The sequence below is a fragment of the Herpailurus yagouaroundi genome, unplaced genomic scaffold, assembly GCF_014898765.1.
Source record: "Herpailurus yagouaroundi ecotype Mexico unplaced genomic scaffold, PumYag 100, whole genome shotgun sequence".
NCBI classification, from domain to species: domain Eukaryota; kingdom Metazoa; phylum Chordata; class Mammalia; order Carnivora; family Felidae; genus Herpailurus; species Herpailurus yagouaroundi.
Genome location: NW_024412391.1, coordinates 9,045,035 through 9,068,439, shown reverse-complemented (window position 1 = coordinate 9,068,439; position 23,405 = coordinate 9,045,035). Strand labels below are relative to the sequence as shown.

Here is a 23,405-nt window from a genome sequence, read left to right as displayed (position 1 = left end):
AAAAGAAAAGAAAAGAAAAGAAAAGAAAAGAAAAGAAAAGAAAAGAAAAGAAAACCTGGGGAGAGAATGGAAGATTAATAGTCTTCCCATCAGGGTGCCTGGCTGGTTCAGTCAGTAAAGCATGCGACTCTTGATCTCAGGGTTGTAAGTTCAAGTCCCACGTTGGGTGTAGAGATTACTTGAAAATAAAATCTTTAAAATTCCTCCTATCGAGTGTGCTCAACACCACCTCTCCCGGGAGCCTGTCAAGCATTTCAGCATGAGAGGAGAGAGGGGGGAGAGGAGGAGAGGGGGGAAAGGGTCTTTGAGGAGCTGAGGCCCAGGTTCTAATCCCAGCACGACCTCTATGACCTGGATGAACTCGGAACATCGCTTCACTTCAACATGGCTCAGTTTGCTTGTCTATAAATAGAAGGCTCACTAGACAGGGGGTCAGCAATGTCGCCAAAGTTTTAAAAACCTGAGACAGTGATATTGCTTTCCCTGTTGAATAAATAATAGATTTACTGGTTCATAACTCAAAAGGCACAAAGGAAAATGCTGAAAATATTCTCTTCCTCTCTGAGTTCCCTGTTGTCCAGTCTTTTCTCAGAAGGAATCAATATCACCAATTTCCTGTGTGTCCTTCCAAAGTTGTTCTAAGCATATACAAGCTAATAAGGATATATCTTGCTCTTCTCTTTTTTCACAAATGGCATCAGAGTATAAATATTGCTTTTTGTACTGAAAAATGTATCTTGAAGATAATTTCACATCAACAAATAACATGGCAGCCAATTATGGCCAGGCTCCATGGGTTTGGGAATTAGAACAATTCCAAGTATTAGCCCGAGCATTATCTCCCCGCTGGAAGATAGAGACTAAATGACAACCCAACTCCACCTCACAGAGGTGGAGAGAAGATGATATAAAAAAAAAAAAAAAAAAAAAAGGCCCTTTGGGGGAGACTAATTAAGGGATGATTATTTTATCACGAAAGACTTCTATTATAAAACATGAACAAGAGTATTTCAGAAAGTGCTAAGGACTATGAAAAAAAAAAAAAGAGAGAGAGAGAGAGAGAGAGAAATGTCCAGGAGTGTGACTTGAGTGCTGAGGGATGAACTTTCTGAAGAGACAACAAACAAGACTAGGGGTAATAAGCTGTTGCAGTGGACCAGATCACAGGTGATGCGGCACTGTAAAGGATTTTAGTAGCAACATGGCAAAAAATTTAAAAGATGAAGATTCGGCACAGATATTAGAGGTAAAGGTGACAGGGTCTGCTGATAGGACAATGCCACTGAGGGCCCATCAATAAGGAATGAATCAGCAGGGCTTGGTGACAGATTGAACGGGCGGGGGTGATGGGACAGGAGGGGTCGGGGTTGGTTCTTGAGTTTGCGTCCCTGATACAGTGGAAACATGGAAATAAGAGGTTTCAGGGGAACATGAAGAGGTGAAATCTATCCATATTATATTTGTGGAGCCTATATGATAGTCAAGTGACTGTCAAGTAGTCTGTTGGCTACCTGCATCTGAAGTTCAAGGACATGCTCTTGGTTGTAGATAAAGATTTTTGGCGTTTACAAATATAGATAGCTAAAAACACTGGAATTAATTAGATGACCCAAGGAGAGCAGGAAAGTAAGATGAGCAAGGAGAAGACCTAACCAGCAAGCATGCCGATGAATGAATGGCAGGCAAAAGAGAAAATGTCCACAGATAAGCTTGAGCAGGACTAGCCCATTAAATAACGTTAAGTGTAAAATCCAAATGCTAAGTATCAAAGTGTGTGCATTCAGTTTAACCAAGATCAGAAGAAAGTCTGGCAGCTACCCCTAACCCTGGAGAGCAGATGGGATGCCCAAAAAGGGGTAGCTGTAAAGAGTTAGCACAGCAGTGTTTGTTATGTTCTTTTGTATTTTTGGTTGCCTAAATTTAGTGTTGGAAAAATTTGAAATAAATTTTATTTATTATTGTTATTAATGTTTATTTTTGAGACAGAGAGAGAGAGAGAGACAGAGCACCAGCAGAGGAGGGGCACAGAGAGAGGGAGGCACAGAGTCCAAAGCAGGCTCCAGGCTCTGAGCTGTCAGCACAGAGCCTGACACGGGGCTTGAACTCATGAGCCGTGACATCATGACCTGGGCGGAAGTCGGATGCTTAACCCACTAAGCCATTCAGGCGCCTCTATTATTTTTTTTTTTAAAGTAGGCTTCATGCCCAGCACAATGCCCAACATGGAGTTTGAACTCATGACCCTAAGGTCAAGACCTGAGCTGAGATCAAGAGTCGGACACTTAACCAACTGAGCCACCCGGGTGCCCCTAAAATAAATTTTAAAATATTCTCCTACTGCTTTTTTTATTGTCAAATACGTTTCAGTGAGATGAGAGGTCTCTTTCCCGGATTGCCTGAAAGTCAGGGCTTCTGGATAGTGATAGCATCAGAGATGGTCCAAGGGCATCTAGATTCGTTGACTTGGCTTCTGGATGCAAAACCTCTCCTCAGGGGTCAGCGGAGCCTGGGGAAGGCTTGGAAGCATCCCAGTCTTCTCCCCTGGATAGATGGCCCAGCCAGACGAGGCACTTATGGCATGTCCCCACAGGCGGGGGCCAATTATGGCCTGGCAGATACCAGTAACCCTGGGGAGCAGATGGGATGCCCAAAATGGGGTAGCTGTGTCCTCCCCACCGCCCCCCCGCTCCCATTCAGTGGGAAGAGGAAGTCCATCCCAGATGCATTCCTGGGCTTCTCTCATTCCCCTGAAGCCAGGGCTCAGAGCACCTCAGACTAGGACCTCCAGCATCAAACATTCCCAGTGCTCACCAGTGCAAACCAAGAAATCGGCAGTGTGCTGATCAAATAATCAACAATCGATCGGCCAGAAGAAAAACCATGTACATCGTATCTTTTAGGATCCGAAGACCGAGTAGATCTCCTAGTTTACCTTACCTGAGACAAGGGGAGCATATAGCCTCGATATTTTGTAGGCAAAAATTCAGTCTTTATGATTAGCCTAAACAGGAAGGGAGGTGAAACAAAATAATTTTGTTTTTATCGAAGCAAATAACTTTAAAAAAATCATAACTTTTCTTGTCACAGAGGTGAAAATGTAGACTTCACCATTATGAAGTGGCAAGAAATATATTTTTATACATAATATGTAACCATATATTGTTATACATACATAACAATCTCTTTCAGTGGTCTCTCTCTGCTTTCCAAATGCACTTAGACAGTCTTCAGTCACAGAGCAATGGCACATATATATATATATGTATATATATACACACACATACATATATATATATATATACACACACACGTGTGTATATATACATATACACACATGTGTGTATATATATATGTATATACATATGGGTGTGTGTGTGTATGCATATATATAGCTCCCAGTTCCTGCTAATATTTGGTCTTTGACTCTGGTTTCTGACACAGAACACTGAGACTCCTTGGAATTCCCTGGTCCAAAGGAGCATCATTTGTTCTAATGAGATGGCTCTTGGTGAGCTCCTGAATGGTGGCCGGTCATAAAAGACCAAGCCGTGAATAGAACCTTGGGTCTTTCAGCCCTGTCCCCCATCCTCTGGAGAGAGAGGAGGGGGTGGAAAATGAGCTGATAATCAGTCATGCCTCCCGAACGAAGCCTCCATAAAAATCCCTAACACACAAGGTTCAGAGAGTTGCCAGGTGGGTGGACACATCTATGGGCTGGGCCGGGTGGGTGGGTGTGCCAGAAACTCCACAGGGACAGAAGCTCCGCTCTCAGGACCCTTCCAGACCTTGCCCTGTGTCCATCTCTTCGTCTGGCTGTTCATCTGTTTCTTCTAAAATCTCCTTTGTAATAAAACTGCAATAGGAAGTAAACTGTTTTCCGGGGTTCTGCGAGCTTCTCTACCAAATTAGTGCGTCTGAGGAACAATTTGTGGCAACTTCCAATTTGTAACAAGTTGGACAGAAATTGTGGAGAACCTGGGGACCTACTACTTCTGATTGGTGTCTGAGATGGGTGACAGCCTCGCGGGACTGAGCCCTACACTTGTAGGGTCAGGTTCAGATCCAGTTAGGGTCAGAATTGAATCGAACTGTATACCAGCCGGCTGGTGTTGAAAAACTGGTTGGTGTGTAAATAACCCACACACTTAGTGTCAGAAGTGCAGATGTCAGAAGTATTGAGTGTGAGCGTGTAAAGGAAAACAGAAGTTTCTCCTCAACAATTATGTTTTGCTGTATAATTGCTAACAGGGCCAATATCCACATAAGAGAACGAGAAGAAACTTACAACTGCTCCTCTGTTGACATGCTTATTCCCGAAATTATTTTAAGCCTTCTACCATTTAAGAGAGATAAACCTCATTTTTTTTGCACCACCACTCCCCTCCCCCCACCATGCCGCAAAGTTGGCAAAATGTTTTGCCAAGCCTGATTCCCTTTTCTAAAACACACTTGGGAAATTAAAGTACACCTGAAAGGAAGTAAATAGTTACCACAACACATGATGACAGTCAAAGCACTGGTTTCTAATAAAGTACATATTAATTTTGGGTATAGACAAATAAAGAGAATCATATTCCATCAGTTTTCTAATTGCTCTTCTCTGTTGCGGTTATTAACCACGGTTTGGGCTTTCTTGGTAGCTTTATTGCTCCTTCCTGAGGGATGTTTTAAAATTCCAGCTCACTTCTACTCCTGTAGGGCTCCAAAGCTCAGAGTGGGGCTTAATTTATGCCCCAGGGAAGAATAGTCTTTCCTCAACACATTAAGGTAATAATTAGGTGCTTTGATATCTCCTAATATATTCTAAGGGTAACTTGCTCCAAGGCACCCAGGAGAGAGTAGCCTGAGGGACCCTGTTAATCTAAGGGAGGCTCCAAATTGCTGAACGTTCAATGGGACACCTTTCCCACCCCCAGGCCCGGAAGACACCACGCACTTATCCCGGGGCAGATGAGGACAAGCAGCCACAATCTGGTTCAGCATTCCCCCTCTGCTTTGCAAATGCACTTAGACACAGTCTTCCGTCACAGGGCAAGGGCACTTTAAAACAGTGACTCCTAGGGGCGCCTGGGTGGCTCAGTCGGTTAAGCGTCCAACTTCGGCTCCAGTCATGATCTCAAGGTTGGTGAGTTTGAGCCCCGCATCGGGCTCTGTGCTGACAGCTCGGAGCCTGGAGCCTGCTTTGGATTCTGTGTCTCCCTCTCTCTCTCTCTCTCTCTCTCTCTCTGCACTCCCCACTTGTCTCTCTCTCTCAAAAATAAATAAACATTAAAACACACACACACACACACACACACACACACACACACACACACACACACAGTGACTCCTAAATGTGAAAGGGGCTTCTGATCAAACTAAACTCTTGCAACAAATCCTCAAGAAATGAACAGATTGCATTTGTTTCCTACCTCATATGGCACTTCTGCCTAGCATTTCGTCTAACGATATAAAGATCAGCCTTAGGGATGGAAAAGTTGACACACGTTCAATCTAGTGCACTCTGCTGGCCTCACCATCAAACAAACGTCATTTAATGAGCAAATAGCTCTTAGCTTCAATCAATCAATCAATCAGTCAACCAGTCATTCGCTGAAAAATTAGCCCAAGTGGGGTCTTATCCATCTGCAACTTATTGATGCTATTGACCCATTGACCACAGAGTGTGTGTAAGTATCTGGGGGTGTACATATCCTCCTGTCAAGCATCCCCCAGGTGAAGTCTTTACCCTTGTGCATGGCCAGACACACCACAGCCCACCATTGTCCGCAGGAAGACAAACCAGATGTACGAGGGAGAGAAAGAGGTCAGCAAGGAGAAGTAGGCTCCCCACAGGAACGAGATGAGCAAAATCTAAAGCAACAAAAGGAGACTTATTAATGGGGCCTGCGCCAAAGGAAGGCACAGGAGAAAATTTAACTTCCGAAGGTGATTTCATAATTTCCATCCAGACGCTTGCTTCTCTGAGCAGCTAATGCACAGGCAGATCACCAATCTCTCTGGATCTTCAAGCGACACAAACAGTGCCACTGTAGTGCCTGAAAGCCCAGGCGTTCCAAATTTACACCATGTGTCAAAACCGCCCAACTGCCTCCACCCTGACAGGTGACAGGAGCCTAAACTTGGAAATCAGGGTGCAAAAAATTGCCCTCGCTAGAGCACCGTGAAGCACGTCTTGGAAGGGGCATGAGGAGAAAATTTTAAGTAATTGCTTTTTCTCTTTTTCTTCGTACTTTAAGAATAGTACAAATTCACAGTAGAGAATATGGAAGAAAAAGAGAAAAACAAAATATTTAAATCTTGCTTGACTTGCTTGACTCCCCAACCCAAAGAAAATACTGTTAACATGTTTTTATTCTATTTTCCCTGTTTGAAAGGGAAAAAATATTTTTAATGGCTGCAAAATATTCCAATGGAAAGAAGGACTAGAATACATAATACAATGCATAAACCCGTCCCCTATAGTTTAATGCTGAGGTTTTCTCGCTATTACAATTAGCCGTGACAATGTCTGTGCATAAATCTCTGTGGTTCTCTGGTGATCCACACAGGCTAGATTTCTGGAATGAAAATGATCAGGGGCGCCTGGGTGGTTCAGTCAGGAAAGCATCCAACTCTTGGTTTCAGCTCAGATCATGATTTCATAGTTTCTGAGTTTGAGCTTGGGATTCTCTCTCCCTCTTTCTCTGTCCCCCCCCCCCCCACACACACACTCTCTCTCTCTCTCTTTCCCAAAATAAATATTTTTTTAAAAAAGAGGGAGAGAAGCAGTGGTGGCATCATTACAAAGGAAAACATAAAAGAGAATTACAAATCCTTCTTCAAGGCCAACCTACCTTCCAGCGGCCATATCTGTCAGCCAAAAGGCCAAAGAGGATGCTGAATACCATGTAGCCAAAAAACACCATCTGGAGGTGGAGTGAGAAAAAATTATCCTGTGGGCAGGGTAATATGCTGCTTACTCCGTTTCCCATGCCTCCATTTTAACGAAAAGTCGACTGGACACGTGTGAAGGTGAAGGAAAGCGAAGAATGTGTGTTCACAAAACTTTCCTGTCTCTGGTTAACATGTTCAGGGCTCCCGAGGCTGACGTCTCCCCTTGGCTCACCCCACACCTGGAGACACTGCCTCCAGGTGGAAACAGGAGTCGAAGGAACAGGTCACTGCTTCCCCTCTGATCCAAGATGATGGCACTGGCCTCATTCTACTCAGATGTATCATCGTGAATTTCCATTTTAAGAATTAAAAAAACAAACTCCAGTCATTCATGACCTGCCTTATTCCACACGTAAGTTGAGACTTCTAGAAGCAATTTTCCTTTGTGTTCTCACAGGTAAACAGAAACTTTAAACAAACACCAAAAGAATCACTTAGAAACACTCTTCAAAACTAATACAAATCTATTTCTTTTCCTCACTTGCTCTCACAATGGCTTGTCCTACGCTGATAAAATTCAAGAAGCTAGATATGATTACCAGCATTTTAACTCAGCCTGAGCTGTGATCTGATGTCTGTGCCTTTAGGCTACTTATTTTTCTTCTTTCAGGCAGTTCCAGGCTTCGCTAGCTTTCCTTCCTAGTAAGATCTCGGACTGATTGCCTCTAGGGTAATCAAAGGAAAGGTGTCAGCTTGCATTTCTAAGACTTTTTCAATAAGAGAGCTGTTTCTCTCTGCCTGCTTTGCTTTCTTTCTTTCTCCCTTCCCTACTCATCTTAAGGAAGACTCAAACGCATTTCTTCCACTGGGAACTATATTAAAAAAGAAAACAACAACCCGTATCTATTCTTGAACACAAAGCCATGTTTTTCCTCTGTGCACTGTACTTTCCAGGATAGAAGCGGGGGCGGGGGGCGGGGGGAGGGAAGAAGTCAGTGCTTTCTAAATGCCAAGACTTTTTATTCTGGAATATTTTCTTTCTGATTGTTAGTATTAGTGTGCACTTTTTCTTTTAAATTTTTTTGTCTTAACGTTTATTTATTATTGAGAGACAGAGAGAGATAGAGCATGAGCATGGGAGGGGCAGAGAGAGGAGGAGACACAGAATCTGAAACAGGCTCCAGGCTCTGAGCAGTCAGCACAGAGCCTGACACGGGGCTCGAACTCATGGACTGTGAGATCATGACCTGAGCTGAAGTCGGACACTCAACCAACTGAGCCACCCAGGCGCCCCAATGTGCACTGTTTTTTTGAAAGATGATAGCTGATAGCAAGATTTTTTACCTCTTTCTCATTGTCTAATGACCTTAATTATCAATTATCAAATATGTGTGTGTGTGTATATGTGTGTGTGTGTTTGTATTAATGTCAACCCTATGTCAGCCACTCAGTTAAAAAAAAATTATACCAGTTAAAAAATAATTATATCAGGGGCACATGGGTGGCTCAGTTGGTTAAGTATCTGACTCTTGATTTCAGCTCAGGTCATGATCTCATAGTTCATGAGTTCAAGCCCCACATCAGGCTCGGTGCTGACAGTGTGGAGCCTATTTGGGATTCTCTCCCTCCCTCTCTCTGCCTCCTCCCTCTCTCTCAAAAATAAAAAAAAATGATTTTTTGCAAACTTAAGAAAAAAGTCATGTCAGTGGGGTGCCTGGTGGCTCAGTCAGTTAAGCATCAACTCTTGATCTCGGCTCAGGTCCTGATCTCAGATCCTGAGTTCAAGTCCTGCATTGGGCTCTGTGCTGGGTGTGAAAACTACAAAAAAAATCATATCAGTTGGCGAATCTCAAAATTTGGGTATCCCTGAAATTAAGCAGTTTCTATCATGGAGTTATCAAACTCCCTCCAAGAAGGAAGAAGACTTGACCAGACTTGAATAAAAGGAAGTCATACACAAACCACCCAAGGCAGAAAGGAAAGTGGCTCTTTGGATTTAAAACATTTTTGTTCATTGAGGTGTTATGTTGCATCTAAGTTGCAACCAGATTAAATTTAATTAACTAATAAAGGTGAAGGAAAGAGTCAAATAAGATTAAATTTAAAGTTTCCTCTGTTCTCTCCCATCGGTGGCAGTTGTCTTTTTTTTTTTTTTTCTTTCCTGTTTTCATTCCATTCAGGGTAAAGAAATGACTTTCCTAAGGCTGAGTTGTTTATTATTAAGCATATCTGGAGCACAAACCTTGACTCAAAGCCTGTGTGAACCCCAAAGCTTGTGAATGCTGATCCTGCTGGAAAAGCACACAGAGGCTTGAAGACACAAAACTCTCTCTCTTTCTCCCTGCCTCTCCCCCCTCTCTTCCAAGGGGTCTGCCTTTTCTGCAGGCCCTTATTTCTAGCATAGAAATGACTCTTCTATTTCTGTTTCACACACCCCATGAAGCTTTGTTTCTTCAGTCACAAAACACGAGGAACCGTAATTCATCCACCTTCCTCAAGGTTTTACAATTAACTTCTCGGGTCAGGCTGATCAGAAGGTGGTGTTGGGGTTGGGGAAAGGGAAGCCTGGGAGATGGGGAACATGTGGCCACCTGGCTGAATCCGTCTGGGCCCCTCCTTGTAAGCAAGGCTGTGGTCAGTGAGCCCAGAGCACAGTTGCCCACGGTGGATGGGACTCACAGCCAGGATGACAGACACTAAAGAATGGTAGTCGGCCAGGAACTCTGAGCAAGAAATGGTCTCATCAGGGGTGACTTGAATTCCCTAGAGGACAGTTCTTGGAGAGGGGACCCACCTAACAAGGAAGTCGTGTTACAGCTGATGTTAGGGAGCCTCCTTAGATGCCACCGGGAACAACATAAACGCAACCGATGAAATGTCAGTTGTAAGTGTCAAAAGCGAACCATGTAATATAGTTTCGTGAGGTGACAGACGCAAACACCACAGCTGGATCTCCCAGCATCCTTTGGAATCAAGACGTGTGTGGCCACAAAACCAGCTGGGGCGTGGTGCAGCTATCATTACACGAAACCTTACAACAGTCACTCTACAGGTCCAGGATCGACAAGCAATGCTCTCAAAATTGCAACTAACTTTTGTACATAGAAGAAAATGAAAAATGGCTGAGTCGCTTAATTACAAGCCCAGGTAAGGTCTTCAGCTATTTTTATTTTTTTTTTAATTTTTTTTCAACGTTTATTTTGGGGACAGAGAGAGACAGAGCATGAACGGGGGAGGGGCAGAGAGAGAGGGAGACACAGAATCGGAAACAGGCTCCAGGCTCTGAGCCATCAGCCCAGAGCCCGACGCGGGGCTCGAACTCACGGACCGCGAGATCGTGACCTGACTGAAGTCGGACGCTTAACCGACTGCGCCACCCAGGTGCCCCCAGCTATTTTTATTTATACCCCTTCCCTTTTCTAAAAGTAGTAGAACTTCAGGGTTGCCTGGGTGGCTCAGTCACTTAAGCAGTTGACTCTTGACTTCAGCTCAGGTCATGATCTCACAGTTGGTAGAAACTGCTTGGGATTCTGTCTCTCTCCCTCTCTCTCTGCCCCTTCCCTGCTGGTACTCTCTTGCTCGCTCTCTCTCTCTCTCAAAATAAATAAATAAACTTTAAAAAATGTAATAGAAAATTATATATATTATATATATATATATATATATATATATATATATATGTATATATATATATATATATATACACACACAATTTGTCAAATTGGTTTCCATATAACACCCAGTGCTCCTCCCAGCAGGGGCCCTCATCAATGCCCATCACCCACCTTCCCCTCTCTCCCACTCCCCATCAGCCCTCAGTTTATTCTCAGTATTTAAGAGTCTCTTATGGTTTGCCTCCTTCCCTCTCTGTAACTTTTCCCCCCTTCATCTCCCCCCAGTCTTCTGTTAAGTTTCTCAGGATCCACATAAGAGTGAAAACATATGGTATCTGTCGTTCTCTGCCTGACTTATTTCACTTAGCATAATAGTCACCAGTTCCATCCACGTTGCTACAAAAGGCCATATTTCATTCTTTCTCATTGCCAACTACTATTCCATTGTGTATATAAGCCACAATTTCTTTATCCATTCGTCAGTTGATGGACATTTAGGCTCTTTCCACAATTTGGCTATTGTTGAGAGTGCTGCTATGAACATTGGGGTACAAGTGCCCCTATGCATCAGTACTCCTGTATCCCTTGGGGAAATTCCTAGCAGTGCTACTGCTGGGTCATAGGGTAAGTCTATTTTTAATTTTTTGAGGAACCTCCACACTGTTTTCCAGAGCGGCTGCACCAGTTTGCATTCCCACCAGCAGTGCAAGAAGGTTCCCGTTTCTCCACATCCTCGCCAGCATCTATAGTCTCCTGATTTGTTCATTTTAGCCACTCTGACTGGCGTGAGGTGATATTTCAGTGTGGTTTTGATTTGTATTTCCCTGATGAGGAGTGACGTTGAGCATCTTTTCAAGTGCCTGTTGGCCCTCTGGATGTCTTCTTTAGAGAAGTGTCTATTCATGTCTTCTGTGCATTTCTTCATGGATTATTTGTTTTTTGGGTGTGGAGTTTGGTGAGTTCTTTACAGATTTTAGATACTAGCCCTTTGTCTGATATGTCATTTGCAAATATCTTTTCCTATTCCTTCGGTTGCCTTTTAGTTTTGCTGATTGTTTCCTTTGCAGTGCAGAAAATTTTTATGTTCATGAGGTCCCAATGAACTATTGGGGATGTGCCAAGTAAGAAGTTGCTTTTAATTCCCTTGCTTTTGGGGATGTGTCAAGCAAGAAATTGCTGCGGCTGAGGTCAGAGAGGTTTTTTTCCTGCTTTCTCCTCTAGACTCTTGATGGTTTCCTGTCTCACATTCAGGTCCTTCATCCATTTTGAGCTTATTTTTGTGAATGGTGTGAGAAAGTGGTCTAGTTTCAACCTTCTGCATGTTGCTGTCCAGTTCTCCAGCACCATTTGTTAAAGAGACTGTCTCCAATTCTGGAGTCTCTATGCTATTCGATTGGTCTGTGTGTCTGTTTTTGTGCCAATACCATGCTGTCTTGGTGATTACAGCTTTGTAGTAGAGGCTAAAGTCTGGGATTGTGATGCCTCCCGCTTCAGTTTTCTTCTCCAATATTACTTTGGCTATTCAGAGTCTTTTGTGGTTCCATACAAATTTTATGATTGCTTCTTTGAGCTTCGAGAAGAATGCTGGTGCAATTTTGACTGGGATGGCACTGAATGTGTACATTGCTTTGGGTGGTATTGACATTTTAACAATATTTATTCTTCCAATCCATGAGCACGGAATGTTTTTCCATTTCTTTGTATCTTCTTCAATTTCCTTCATAAGCCTTCTATAGTTTTCAGCATACAGATCTTTTACATCTTTGGCTAGGTTTATTCCTACGTATTTTATGATTCTTGGTGCAATTGAGAATGGGATCAGTTTCTGTATTTGTTTTTCTGTGGCTTCATTACTAGTGTATAGAATGCAACTGATTTCTGTACATTGATTTTGTATCCTGCGACTTCGCTGAGTTCATGTATCAGGTCTAGCAGACTTTTGGTGGAGTCTATCGGGTTTTCCATGTATAATGTCATGTCATCTGCAAAAAGTGAAAGCTTGACTTCATCTTTGCCAATTTTGATGCCTTTGATTTCCTTTTGTTGTCTGATTGCTGATGCTAGAACTTCCAACGCTATGTTAAACAACAGCGGTGAGAGTGGACATCCCTGTAGTGTTTCTGATCTCAGGGGGAAAGCTCTCAGTTTTTCCCCATTGAGGATGATGTTAGCTGTGGGCTTTTCATAAATGGCTTTTACAATATTTAAGTATGTTCCTTCTATCCTAACTTTCTCGAGGGTTTTTATTAGGAAAGAATGCTGAATTTTGTCAAATGCTTTTTCTGCATTGATTGACAGGATCATATGGTTCTTTTCTTTTCTTTTATTAATGTGATGTATCACATTGATTGATTTGTGAATGTTGAACTAGCCCTGCAGCCCAGGAATGAATCCCACTTGATCATGATGAATAATTCTTTTTATATGCTGTTGAATTTGGTTTGCTCGTATCTTGTTGAGAAGTTTTGCATCCATATTCATCATGGATATTGGCCTGTTGTTCTCTTTTTTTGCTGAGTCTCTGTCTGGTTTGGGAATCAAAGTAATGCTGGCTTCATAGAATGAGCCTGGAAGTTTTCCTTCCTTTTCTATTTTTTGGAACAGCTTGAGAAGAATAGGTATTATCTCTGCTTTAAATGTCTGGTAGAATTCTCCAGGGAAGCCATCTGGTCCTGGACTCTTATTTGTTGGGGGATTTTTGATAACTGATTCAATTTCTTCACTACGTATGGGTCTGTTCAAATTTTCTATTTCTTCCTGTTTGAATTTTGGAAGTGTGTGGGTGCTTAGGAATTTGTCCATTTCTTCCAGGTGTTCCAGTTTGTTGGCATATAATTTTCCATCATATTCCCTGATAACTGCTTGTATTTCTGTGGTATTGGTTATAATAATTCCATTTTCATTCATGATTTGACCTATTTGGGTCATCTCCCTTTTCTTTTTGAGAACACTAGCTAGAGGTTTATCAATTTTATTTATTTTTTCAAAAAACCAAGTCATGGTTTCATTGATCTGCTCTACTGTTTGTTTTTTTTTTTTTTTAGATCCTAGATTGTTTATTTCTGCTCTGATCTTTATTATTTCTCTCATTCTGGGTTTGGGATGTCTTTGCTGTTCTGCTTCTAGTTTCTGTAGGTGTGCTGTTAGATTTTGTATTTGGGATTTTTCCTGTTTCTTGAGATAGGCCTGGATTGCAATGTATTTTCCTCTCAGGACTGCCTTCACTGCGTCCCAAAGCATTTGGATTGTTGTATTTTCATTTTCATTTGTTTCCATATATTTTTTAATTTCTTCCCTAATTGCCTGGTTGACCCATTCATTCTTTAGTAGGGTATTCTTTAACCTCCATGCTTTTGGAGGTTTTCCAGACTAAAAAAGTACTAGAAATTTTTTTAAGTTTATTTATTTTGAGAGAGACAGAGCATGTTTTGGGGGGGGGGGCGCAGAGAGAGAGAGAGAGAGGGAGAGAGAGAATTCCAAGCAGGCTCCTCAATGGCAGCACAGAGCCTGACGCAGGGCTCGATCACCCAAATTCTGAGATCAGAACTGAGCTGAAACCAAGAGCCAGATGTTCAACCAACTGAGCCACCCACATGCCCCCAAAGTACTAGAACTTAAAAAAAAAAAAAAAGGAACAAGTGCAACAAAATTTAAAAAGGAACTTTAAAGAGGGAAATGGATTGGGGCGCCTGGGTGGCGCAGTCGGTTAAGTGTCCGACTTCAGCCAGGTCACGATCTCACGGTCCGTGAGTTTGAGCCCCGCGTCAGGCTCTGGGCTGATGGCTCGGAGCCTGGAGCCTGTTTCCGATTCTGTGTCTCCCTCTCTCTCTGCCCCTCCCCCGTTCATGCTCTGTCTCTCTCTGTCCCAAAAATAAATAAACGTTGAAAAAAAAAAAAAAAGAGGGAAATGGATGTAAGAAAATAAGCACATCTGTACATGTGCTGCTGGGACTGAGGCCTCCATGACAAAGAGAGAAATACAACTGGGTGGACATAATATGTCATCTGAGAGAACTCAGATCAGTCCCTGAGGTGAGAAGGAAGTTCCTGGTTCCCAACACAGATGAGAATTCCCAGGTCAAGAATTCCCAAGTGTGGGGAGGGGACAGCCCTTCCCCAGAAGTCTTCTGCAGCAAAGGCTGCTCTCTGCCCATAACCCGCAGAAGGCGAGGGGGGTGGGGATAACTTCCAGTATTCTCCATGGCCAATTTCAGGCCGTAACTCTTACTCTCTTACAGAGCCTCACCCTCTTTCAAGAACTCTGCCATGTGACTCTGTATCCCGTACCCATCACCCGCCACCTGCCCTTGACACTCCCATTTCAGTGAGAATCTCAGCACCTGGCTCATCAGAGTTCTCTCTTAAGTCCTGCCTTCATGAAAACCAGCTTCAATACCCAAGTAAGTCAATTCTCCACTTCTCACCTTGTGTTTCTTTTGCCTCCTTGGCTGATGTGACGTCTCAAATACTTCCAGAACATGCTTCCTCACCTCCACTCACTCTGCTGCTTTACCACCACTAACTTATCTACCGTCCAACCTTATCTCCTCAGAGCTTTTGGAAAGCTGACCCTGCGTGTCCCTCCTTAAAGCCCCTGAATGGCTCCCTGTCATCCACAGTGTGGCCTCCAACATTTTTAAGCATGAAGAACCTCTTTCAAGATTAAAAAAAAGAAATACATTACCAGAGCTGTGCATGATGGGAAGTATACTTTAATACCCATTTAATGAGAAACACATGACAACTATGAAGTCAATGATGTGTTTGGGTGAAATTGATTCCTGTTACATAAAACAGTAATTTGGAAAACTATCATATAGGCCAACTATTTTTTGCTTGGAGAATTTGCACATGCTGATGCATGTTGGGGCACAGGAGCCTACAGTAGTCTCCAGAATGGAGTCCATGCACAGACTCCAAGATGCTTCTGGTCCCCACCTGTCTCTGCAGCCTTGTCTCATACTGCGCTCTCTTCCTGACTTTCTATTCAAGCAACACGGAACTGCCTGCACTCCTTCCAACACTCATGCCTGCACAGAGCCTGCTGGCAATCAATTGGCACTTAATAAATACCTTCTGAAAGAATGATATAGAATATCCTTAATTCCCTCTGTAGCAAACCTTGGGGTGCAATTCATAAGGCTATTCATAATCATCTTTGAGGAAAGTTGAATGCATAATACAGTTCACTGCAGTGAGGGTGATCTGATGATTGCCTAAGTGACTACAGTTCAACTAATTTGCAGTCTGACTCAAACTATAACTAATCCATGACTTAAGGGCTACTCTCTCTGATTTGCATTTGTCTTGTCTAACCTCTTGCTAGAGGCTAGAAAATAAGTAGTTCAAGGTTGTGCTCCCTACAGGAAAAGAAAGAAAAAAAAAAAAAACAGAGAAAGACCTAAAGTGGTAGTTTGACCCTGACAACCCATGAGCTTTGGAAGCCAACACACCAAGCAGGGAGGGAGCCTCTGGTTCTCAGCCCTGTAGGATGGGGGAAGGGGAACAGAAATCCTAGGTTCTCAGTTGGTTCATTCAAAGCAGGCACTCACCGTGGTCACTAATGCCACCTGCCAATTCTCCAGCTGCCATTCACAGCGGATGACAGGAGACACGACCGCTATTAACATGATCTCCATGGCCTCGGCAACCTTAAAGAAGGAGAGAGAGTTCCATGTCTTAGTATTCTTACATTCTTAGTATTCTGTCTGGTTTCTCATCAGCTCTGCCCATGTGTGCCTGTCCATCCATCCTTCTAATCCTAACCTCCTCCTTCCCCTTCCCCCATTTAGGGAGCATCTATTGTGAACCCACTCAGCCCTTCTAGCTGGATAAAGAAGTATAGGAGAACTCTGGCTTCCATGGATGTAATAGCTATGGTTTGAACAATTTGAGAGGGATCCCACAGATTTATGACACGTATCTCTTTGTGATGTTGCTGATCTATGCATTTGCATGGCAGCACTATGAGGGTGTTGGGGTGGGGAGGGGGCAGCCACTTAGCTAGTGGGAGAATCTGGCTAATCACTAGCATCTACATCAACCTAGCTTTGCTGCTTCACACTCATGACTGTGAAAGTCTCAGGGCATAGCCTTTGCAGATGGATTTGTGAACTAGTCTCTGAACTCAAGAAGCTGAGATAGAAGGCAGGCTTCATGAAAACTAGAAGAGAGTAAAGCAGCACGTACAGAACAATGAGCTCATCATCAGGAAAGAGTGTCTATTCAGCAGACTTAGGGTACGCTGTGCTACTAAATATTTCTTTCAATAGGAAGTTTGGGTATCATTCTTTGTTCATTTCTTGCAATCCGTTATGGAGTGAGTTTATCTCCCAGGGTAAGGAAGAAGCAGATGCTAGGGAAGAGGTGATAGTAATGTGGATTATGTATTATGATCTGTTTGCATATTTATAACGTGAAGGTCTGGGATGAACGAAGTATAACGGCGTTAGCTATTACATGGGAATTGGAAAGGTATTGTAAAGGCTTGTCTCTTCTTGGAGAGTATTACAGTCATGCTTAGAGTTCAGATAGTGGGTATGTCTTAGCCCAAAAAGTATAATAAATAAGAGATGGCATGGCAACCTCTGACGGATGTTTGATTTATTATACATCTCTCAGTAATATAGAGCAGTTGGGTCAATATTAATCAGGACTCTACCCTTCTAAATGGTCTTAGGAGAAAGTAAGTCAATAAGGGATAAAGCTCTGCATCACTCTGATACAGGAGGCTTAAGGGAGAGGGACCAGCAAGAACCTAGGGAAGGGGGCATGAAGGAGCAGCACTGCATAAGGAGATCTAAAGGCTCCTGGGTGTCCCCGTCGGTAGTGCATCCGACTTCGGCTCAGGTCATGATCTCACAGTCCATGGGTTCAAGTCCCATGTCTGGAACTGTGCTGACAGCTCAGAACCTAGAGCCTGCTTCCGATTCTGTGTCTCCCTCTCTCTCTCTGCCCCTTCCCACTTGTGCTCTGTCTCTCTCTCAAAAATAAATAAACATTAAAAAAAAGAAAAGAAAAAGAAGATCTTAGAAGACCTCAGAAGACACTGGGATGCAGGAAGCCTGGTCACAGACTGAGGCTGTGCGGCTGCTGTGATGCTATTACATATACCCTGGTCGTGTGAGGCCCTGAAACCCAACTATTGCTCCCACTGCCTCTGACCAAGAACTTTAACAGACCATGGCCCGGAGGAGCCATGCCCGTCGTTGTCAGCACACCTATTCTGATGAGAAGATCCATCCAAAGCAGCCCCATCCTAAAAACAGGGGAGGGATTTGGTTACAACACCCAATTAAACAGTTCTGTGTGTGTGTGTGTGTGTGTGTGTGTGTGTGTGTGTGTGTGTGAGAGAGAGAGAGAGAGAGAGAGGGGGGGGTGAGGGGGGAAGGAGGGAGGAAGAGACCTGGTAAACAGCCCTTCCTATCTGGATGCGTTGGGAAGAACTGAAGCAACTTACAAAACACTTAAAGAAAACCAGAAGCTATTTCACAACAACACCAAGTATAAATAGGCAATAGACATACAATCTCCACAGATGTGGATCTGGATCTGGACATCAGGGATTAGTTATATAGAGGTGGTAACTATCCTTCGGGAAGGGAGTCCAATAGCATCATCTTTCGTGTTTTAAATGTTTATTTATTTTCTGAGGGAGAGAGAGAGACACACACAGAGTGTGAGTGGGGGAGGGGCAGAGAGAGAGGGAGATACAGAATCCGAAGTGGGCTCTAGGCTCTGAGTTGTCAGCAAAGAGCCCCACGTGGGGCTAGAACTCAACAAACCGTGAGATGAGACCCGAGCCGAAGATGGATGCTCAACCAACTGAGCCACCCAGGTGCCCCCATCTTTCTTTTTTTTTTTTTTTTTAAGTTTATTTTTACTTTGAGAGAAAGAATGAGCAGAGGAGGGCAGAGAGAGAGGGAGAGAGAGAATCCCAAGCCGGCTCTGCACTGTCCGCCCAAAGCCTGACACAGGGCTCAAACTCACAATCCATGAGATCATGACTGAAGCCAAAATCAAGGGTCAGATGCTTAACTGACTGAGCCACCCAGGCACCATCCCCCCAAGTACCATGCTTCCAATACAAATAATAACCAATAAAAATGCGGTCTCTTTGTACAGATGGTTTGATTTGGGAAGGTAAAAACATTCTGCATACCCTTTTCACTTGCTGCTATGGAAGAAAAGACAGGGTTCTTGCCATATTTGAAGGTAAAAGATGCAGAGAGTTTAGCAGTGTTTAAGCCAAGAGGACCATGTAGTGAAACCATACTGGAAACCAAATATGAAAAACAGAAGTAGAAATATTCTGGTTGAAAGTAGAGGAGAGTTAGGATAAAACCCTGGCCATTCATACCCATTCATGCCTTGAAATATGGAATCTTAACATTCTGGAGCCTAGGTAAGATATTACTTTATAGATGAAGACATGCTCTAAATTGTATTGATGGTTATCATAAAAGAAGGGCCAGGACGTGTCTTGCCTTTCTCTCCTTCCTTACCTAGCTGCCTCCTGGGAGTGTGGGGCTTTGGAGTGATGCCTCAGAACGTGTCAAGTGCCATGTTTTTCTCAAACCATTTAGCAGAGAGTGAGGGTCAGGGCTATTATTTATTCACTGGTCTCTTGGCCATCTTTATCTCCCACCTTAAGCCACTGTCATGTGGACCACCTCCCTCAGATTTTCCATTCTGTCTCAGTGCCATTATCATATTCCTGACATATTCTCACTGCACCTACAAAAAAAGAAGGAGTAGTAGCTTTGTCTGTAGTGGTTTCACTGTCAGCAAAAGCCCTGGGGCTGAGACGTCTCTCTTCTTTCCTCATAACAGCTGACGGTAAATAGCAAACGTGCATTAGTGCCGCTTAAAGGTTCTGGAAATCTGTAATTACAACAGGTGTCCCATGGGATTCTTATGCACAAAATATGTGAGGACCATGTGTCTAATTTTCCTTAGAACGATATTAGTTTTCTCCTCTCTTCGCAGAGAAGGAAGCGATTTAAAGCATTTAAAAAAAATGAATATTGAGGGGCACCTGGGTGGCTCAGTCAGTTAAGCATCCCACTTTTGGTTTCAGCTCGGGTCATGATCTCACGATTCGTGAGTTTGAGCCCAGCTCTGGGCTGACAGCACAGAGCCTACTTGGGATTCTCTCTCTCTCTCCCTCTCTCTCTGCTCCTCCCCAGCTGGCGCTTGCATGCACGCACGCACAAGTACAAACACACCCGCTCTCTCTCAAAATAAATAAACATTTAAAATAAATAAATAAAAGTGAATACTGAAAAGGGGCGCCTGAGTGGCTCAGTCGGTTAAGCGTCTGACTTCGGCTCAGGTCATGATCTCACAGTTTGTGGGTTCGGGCCCCGCATCAGGCTCTATGCAGACAGCTCAGAGCCTGGAGCCTGCTTCCATCCCGTGTCTCCCTCTCTCTCTCTCTGCCTCTCCCCTGCTCACGCTCGCTCTCTCAAAAATAAACATTAAAAAAAATTAATATTGAATTCCCAGAACATAAAGACACAGAAATTTATTTGCTCATGACCAAACCAAAATAATGAAAATTATTTCTGAATTAACCACCTCCCAGGATTCCTGTTCCCCATCACTCCCTTCCCTGAATGGACACTCCAGACCTGGAGGTCAGGGAAGATTCTATGTGTCCAATAATGTATTAGCTTTGGAGACTCAAATGATCTCCAAGGAGCACTTACCCCAGTGCTGCCCATGATCAGAAACAAAGCAATGTGGAATCGTCCAAATCCAATGGTCTCCACGGCGTCTTCCACGGTGAATGTCTTTGACTCTAACAAGGAAGGGCAGAGTGAGAGAAATAGCCTCTGTGAAAAGAGAATGTATGTGGAGGTTTGCCACTAATAATGAGGAGGAAGATATTGAGAAACCAGTCCGTTTTTATAAAAATTAGTAAATACGGGGGGGTGGGGGGGATTAAGCAGCAGCTTCAGGATATGAGACTTCTGTGATCCTCTTACCTTTTGGCTGTGGCTCTGGGGTCTCCAGGCTCAGCTTCTGGAGGCTAATGACGGTTACCGGCTCTGTCTGCTTGGTTGCCATGTTCTAAATGGTCTAAATTTCCCACACAGCTTCCCTGATGGAAGCAGGAGAGGGAAGAAGAAAAATATGTAATAGAGTACACATTTGCCTTTAATCTACACAGAAAATCTATGAGGTAGGTATTCTAACTTCTCCCCAAATGAGAAGCCTGAGACATGGAGAGGTCAAATGGCCAAAGGAGACTATTGCGCCCCAGTGGCTAGTAATCAACCCTGAGTCAGGGGCCAGGGGAGCTCTGAACCACTTGGACAAAAGCATCCTCTAACTGGGAGTGAAGATGGCCTTTGCCACAGGGCAATAATCACAGTAGGCAGAGCTTTACATTCCCATAGATCTTGTGGTTTATAGTGTGCTTTCTATGCAACATTTTCATTTCATTCTGCTGGAAACCCAGGAGCATTTCTGTTTGTCAGCCCCCTCCCCCTTTATGTATTTAGCCCAAAGGATTCTTAACTCTAAAAATCAAAAGAAAAATAAAACAAAGAAAGCTCACTATCTACTTAATGAAATCTTTTCCAAATGACTTTAAGACATGGTAATTTAACTCTACATCCCTTGCGGGATAAATGGAAATCCTAACCTGTTCTCAGTAATTAGATTGTTACTAATAATACTGGAATCCTTATTTGGATACTAGTATGTATTGTAGGAGAAAGCAAGTAGTAATTATATTATTAGGAACCAAGACTTTTGGTGTAAAAGATACAAAAATTAAAGAAGTTATATAAAAACCTTATAATCCTAACTTTAAATTGGAAATACCAATATGAATTCACTATGTATTTTGTGTGTGTGTGTGTGTGTGTGTGTGTGTGTGTGTGTGTGTGTGTGTATCTCCTAATATTATCCACTGGAAGAGCCTGGAAAAGATGACTAATAAGCACTCCTAGAGCCCTGATTGTTTTCTTTCCTATTTCCCATTAAAAGAAACCCTGGCGCCTTAGATAAATGGCTAATTCTGGATCTGGGACAGGAAATGTGTAAATTGAGCCTGGAACATCTTGTCATACCAGACAGCAAGGAAGGTATCAAACACTCCTGGGGCTGTGACAAAAGATTACAAGACTCAACTTGAAAAGGCTCCCAGGGGCCAAAGATGGGACAATTTAAGCATCAAGAAGAATAATGACTGAAAAGAATTGAAACACATCAAAGATATCAAAATCCATTGTTCACAGCAACACTAAAATGAAAATCTCACAGATCACCTTTGATACTAAGAAACCAACTCATTATTCTGAGAATTAGTAAATGTCTTGTCTTTCTTGTGTAAGTTGTTTGTACTTCAAGACAACCAGTTTGTTAAAGAAAATTGTTTTTTTTTTTATTTTACCTAATACATGCAGAAAAAAAAAGGATGAATGGAATTAAGTTATGATTTTACAACTCAGTGAAATCATGGATCTAGGCAATGATTACCAGTGGCTGATAAATTACTAGGTGAAAGGCTGATGAAAAGATGGATAAGAGATAGATAAGACTGATAACACCCGTAGCCATGGAAAAATCTTAATGCTGGGGTGCCTGGGTGTCTCTGTTGGTTAAGCAATGGACTCTTGATTTCCACTTAGGTCATGATGTCACTGTTCATGAGATAGAGCCCTGTATTGGGTTCTGTGATTCTCTCTCTTCCCTCTCTGCCTCCCCCTTCCCCCAGCTCTCTCTCTTTCACACACATAAAATAAATAAATACACTTAAAAAAAAAAACAGAAAAACCTTAATGCTGCTGAGAGACAGTCAGATATCACGTGGTCCTGATGAGATGCAATAGGACGGAAATGTACAACATCACCTGTGATGTACTCTCCTAAGAAGAAATTGAACCAGAATCTGATCAAGCCTCTAGCTCTACCAGTTTATGCAGGAGATGAAGAAGAAGCTCATTAGACCATACCATGTGGATGCGATAATACAAAATCCAGTATGTGGGTAGTTGAATAAGATAAGTGACCTAACTTCTTCAATGAAGAAATGGCAAGCTAAAAAGAGGAAAGGGGAAATTATAGACTAAAACAAAAGTGACAAATCAACCAAATAAATGAGTTGATCTTATCTGGATCCTCAGTCAAAAAAACTGACTATAAAACAGCAACAACCAAGAGAATGAGAGGAAAAAGCGATGAGAGGAAAATCAGGGCAATGTCAACAAGCATGAAAGTTGGATGATAGCAAGGAATTTCTGATGACACCATTAGGTGGGACAATGATCTTATGGCTATGGCAGAAAAAAAGAATCCTTACATCGTAGGGATATGTATACTAAATATTTAGAGACAAAATGATGTGATGGCTGGGATTTGTTTTAAAATAATTCAATGGTAGGGTGGGAGAGGGTGCATAAGAAGTAGATGGGCATATAGAAGAATAAAGAATGGCCATATGTGGAAAATTATTGAAGGAGGGTGATTGGTTCATTGGGGTTCATTTAATATCTGCTTTTGAAGATGTGTAATATTTTTTGAAATAAATAGTTCAAAAAGTGAAGTTCTAAGATTTTAAAATAACTTTTCCAATGTCAGACCACTAGTAAATAGCAGGATCAGAACTCAAACCAAGGTATTTTTTCCCCAACATAAAGAACTAGCCACAAACCAGTTTATAGCCACACATCAAGGTCATTTAAGTTGGCTAAGGGCCAGCTCTGTATCTTATATTGCATGGACTCCTGTGAAGACGTTGAAAGAAGGTCTGATATGTTCTCTGCCCTAAGGAGCCCTTATTCTAGTTGGGGACACCAAAGATACACATCAAAACAACTATACCATAATGTAGCTATTATTTATTTTCCTAAAATGCTGTCACAGAGACACAAATATTCCCAGATGAGAGAGAGATCAATAATG

At 42.7% G+C, this 23,405-nt stretch overlaps 1 protein-coding gene across 1 annotated transcript in view; it reads right to left on the bottom strand.

Annotated features, from left to right (window-relative positions):
- The window catches only part of SVOPL (SVOP like), a 69,901-nt gene extending 49,146 nt beyond the window's left edge, over positions 1 to 20,755 (bottom strand). The window contains exons 1-6 of the mRNA XM_040471845.1: positions 20,480 to 20,755; positions 20,201 to 20,292; positions 16,043 to 16,141; positions 6,837 to 6,908; positions 5,729 to 5,853; positions 2,938 to 3,001 (exon numbers count right to left, since the gene is read on the bottom strand). Of these exons, the coding sequence (XP_040327779.1) occupies positions 2,938 to 3,001; positions 5,729 to 5,853; positions 6,837 to 6,908; positions 16,043 to 16,141; positions 20,201 to 20,292; positions 20,480 to 20,561 (534 nt within the window). The 5' untranslated portion in view covers positions 20,562 to 20,755. The remainder of the gene's footprint in view (positions 1 to 2,937; positions 3,002 to 5,728; positions 5,854 to 6,836; positions 6,909 to 16,042; positions 16,142 to 20,200; positions 20,293 to 20,479) is intronic.
- Positions 20,756 to 23,405: the final 2,650 nt, after the last annotated feature.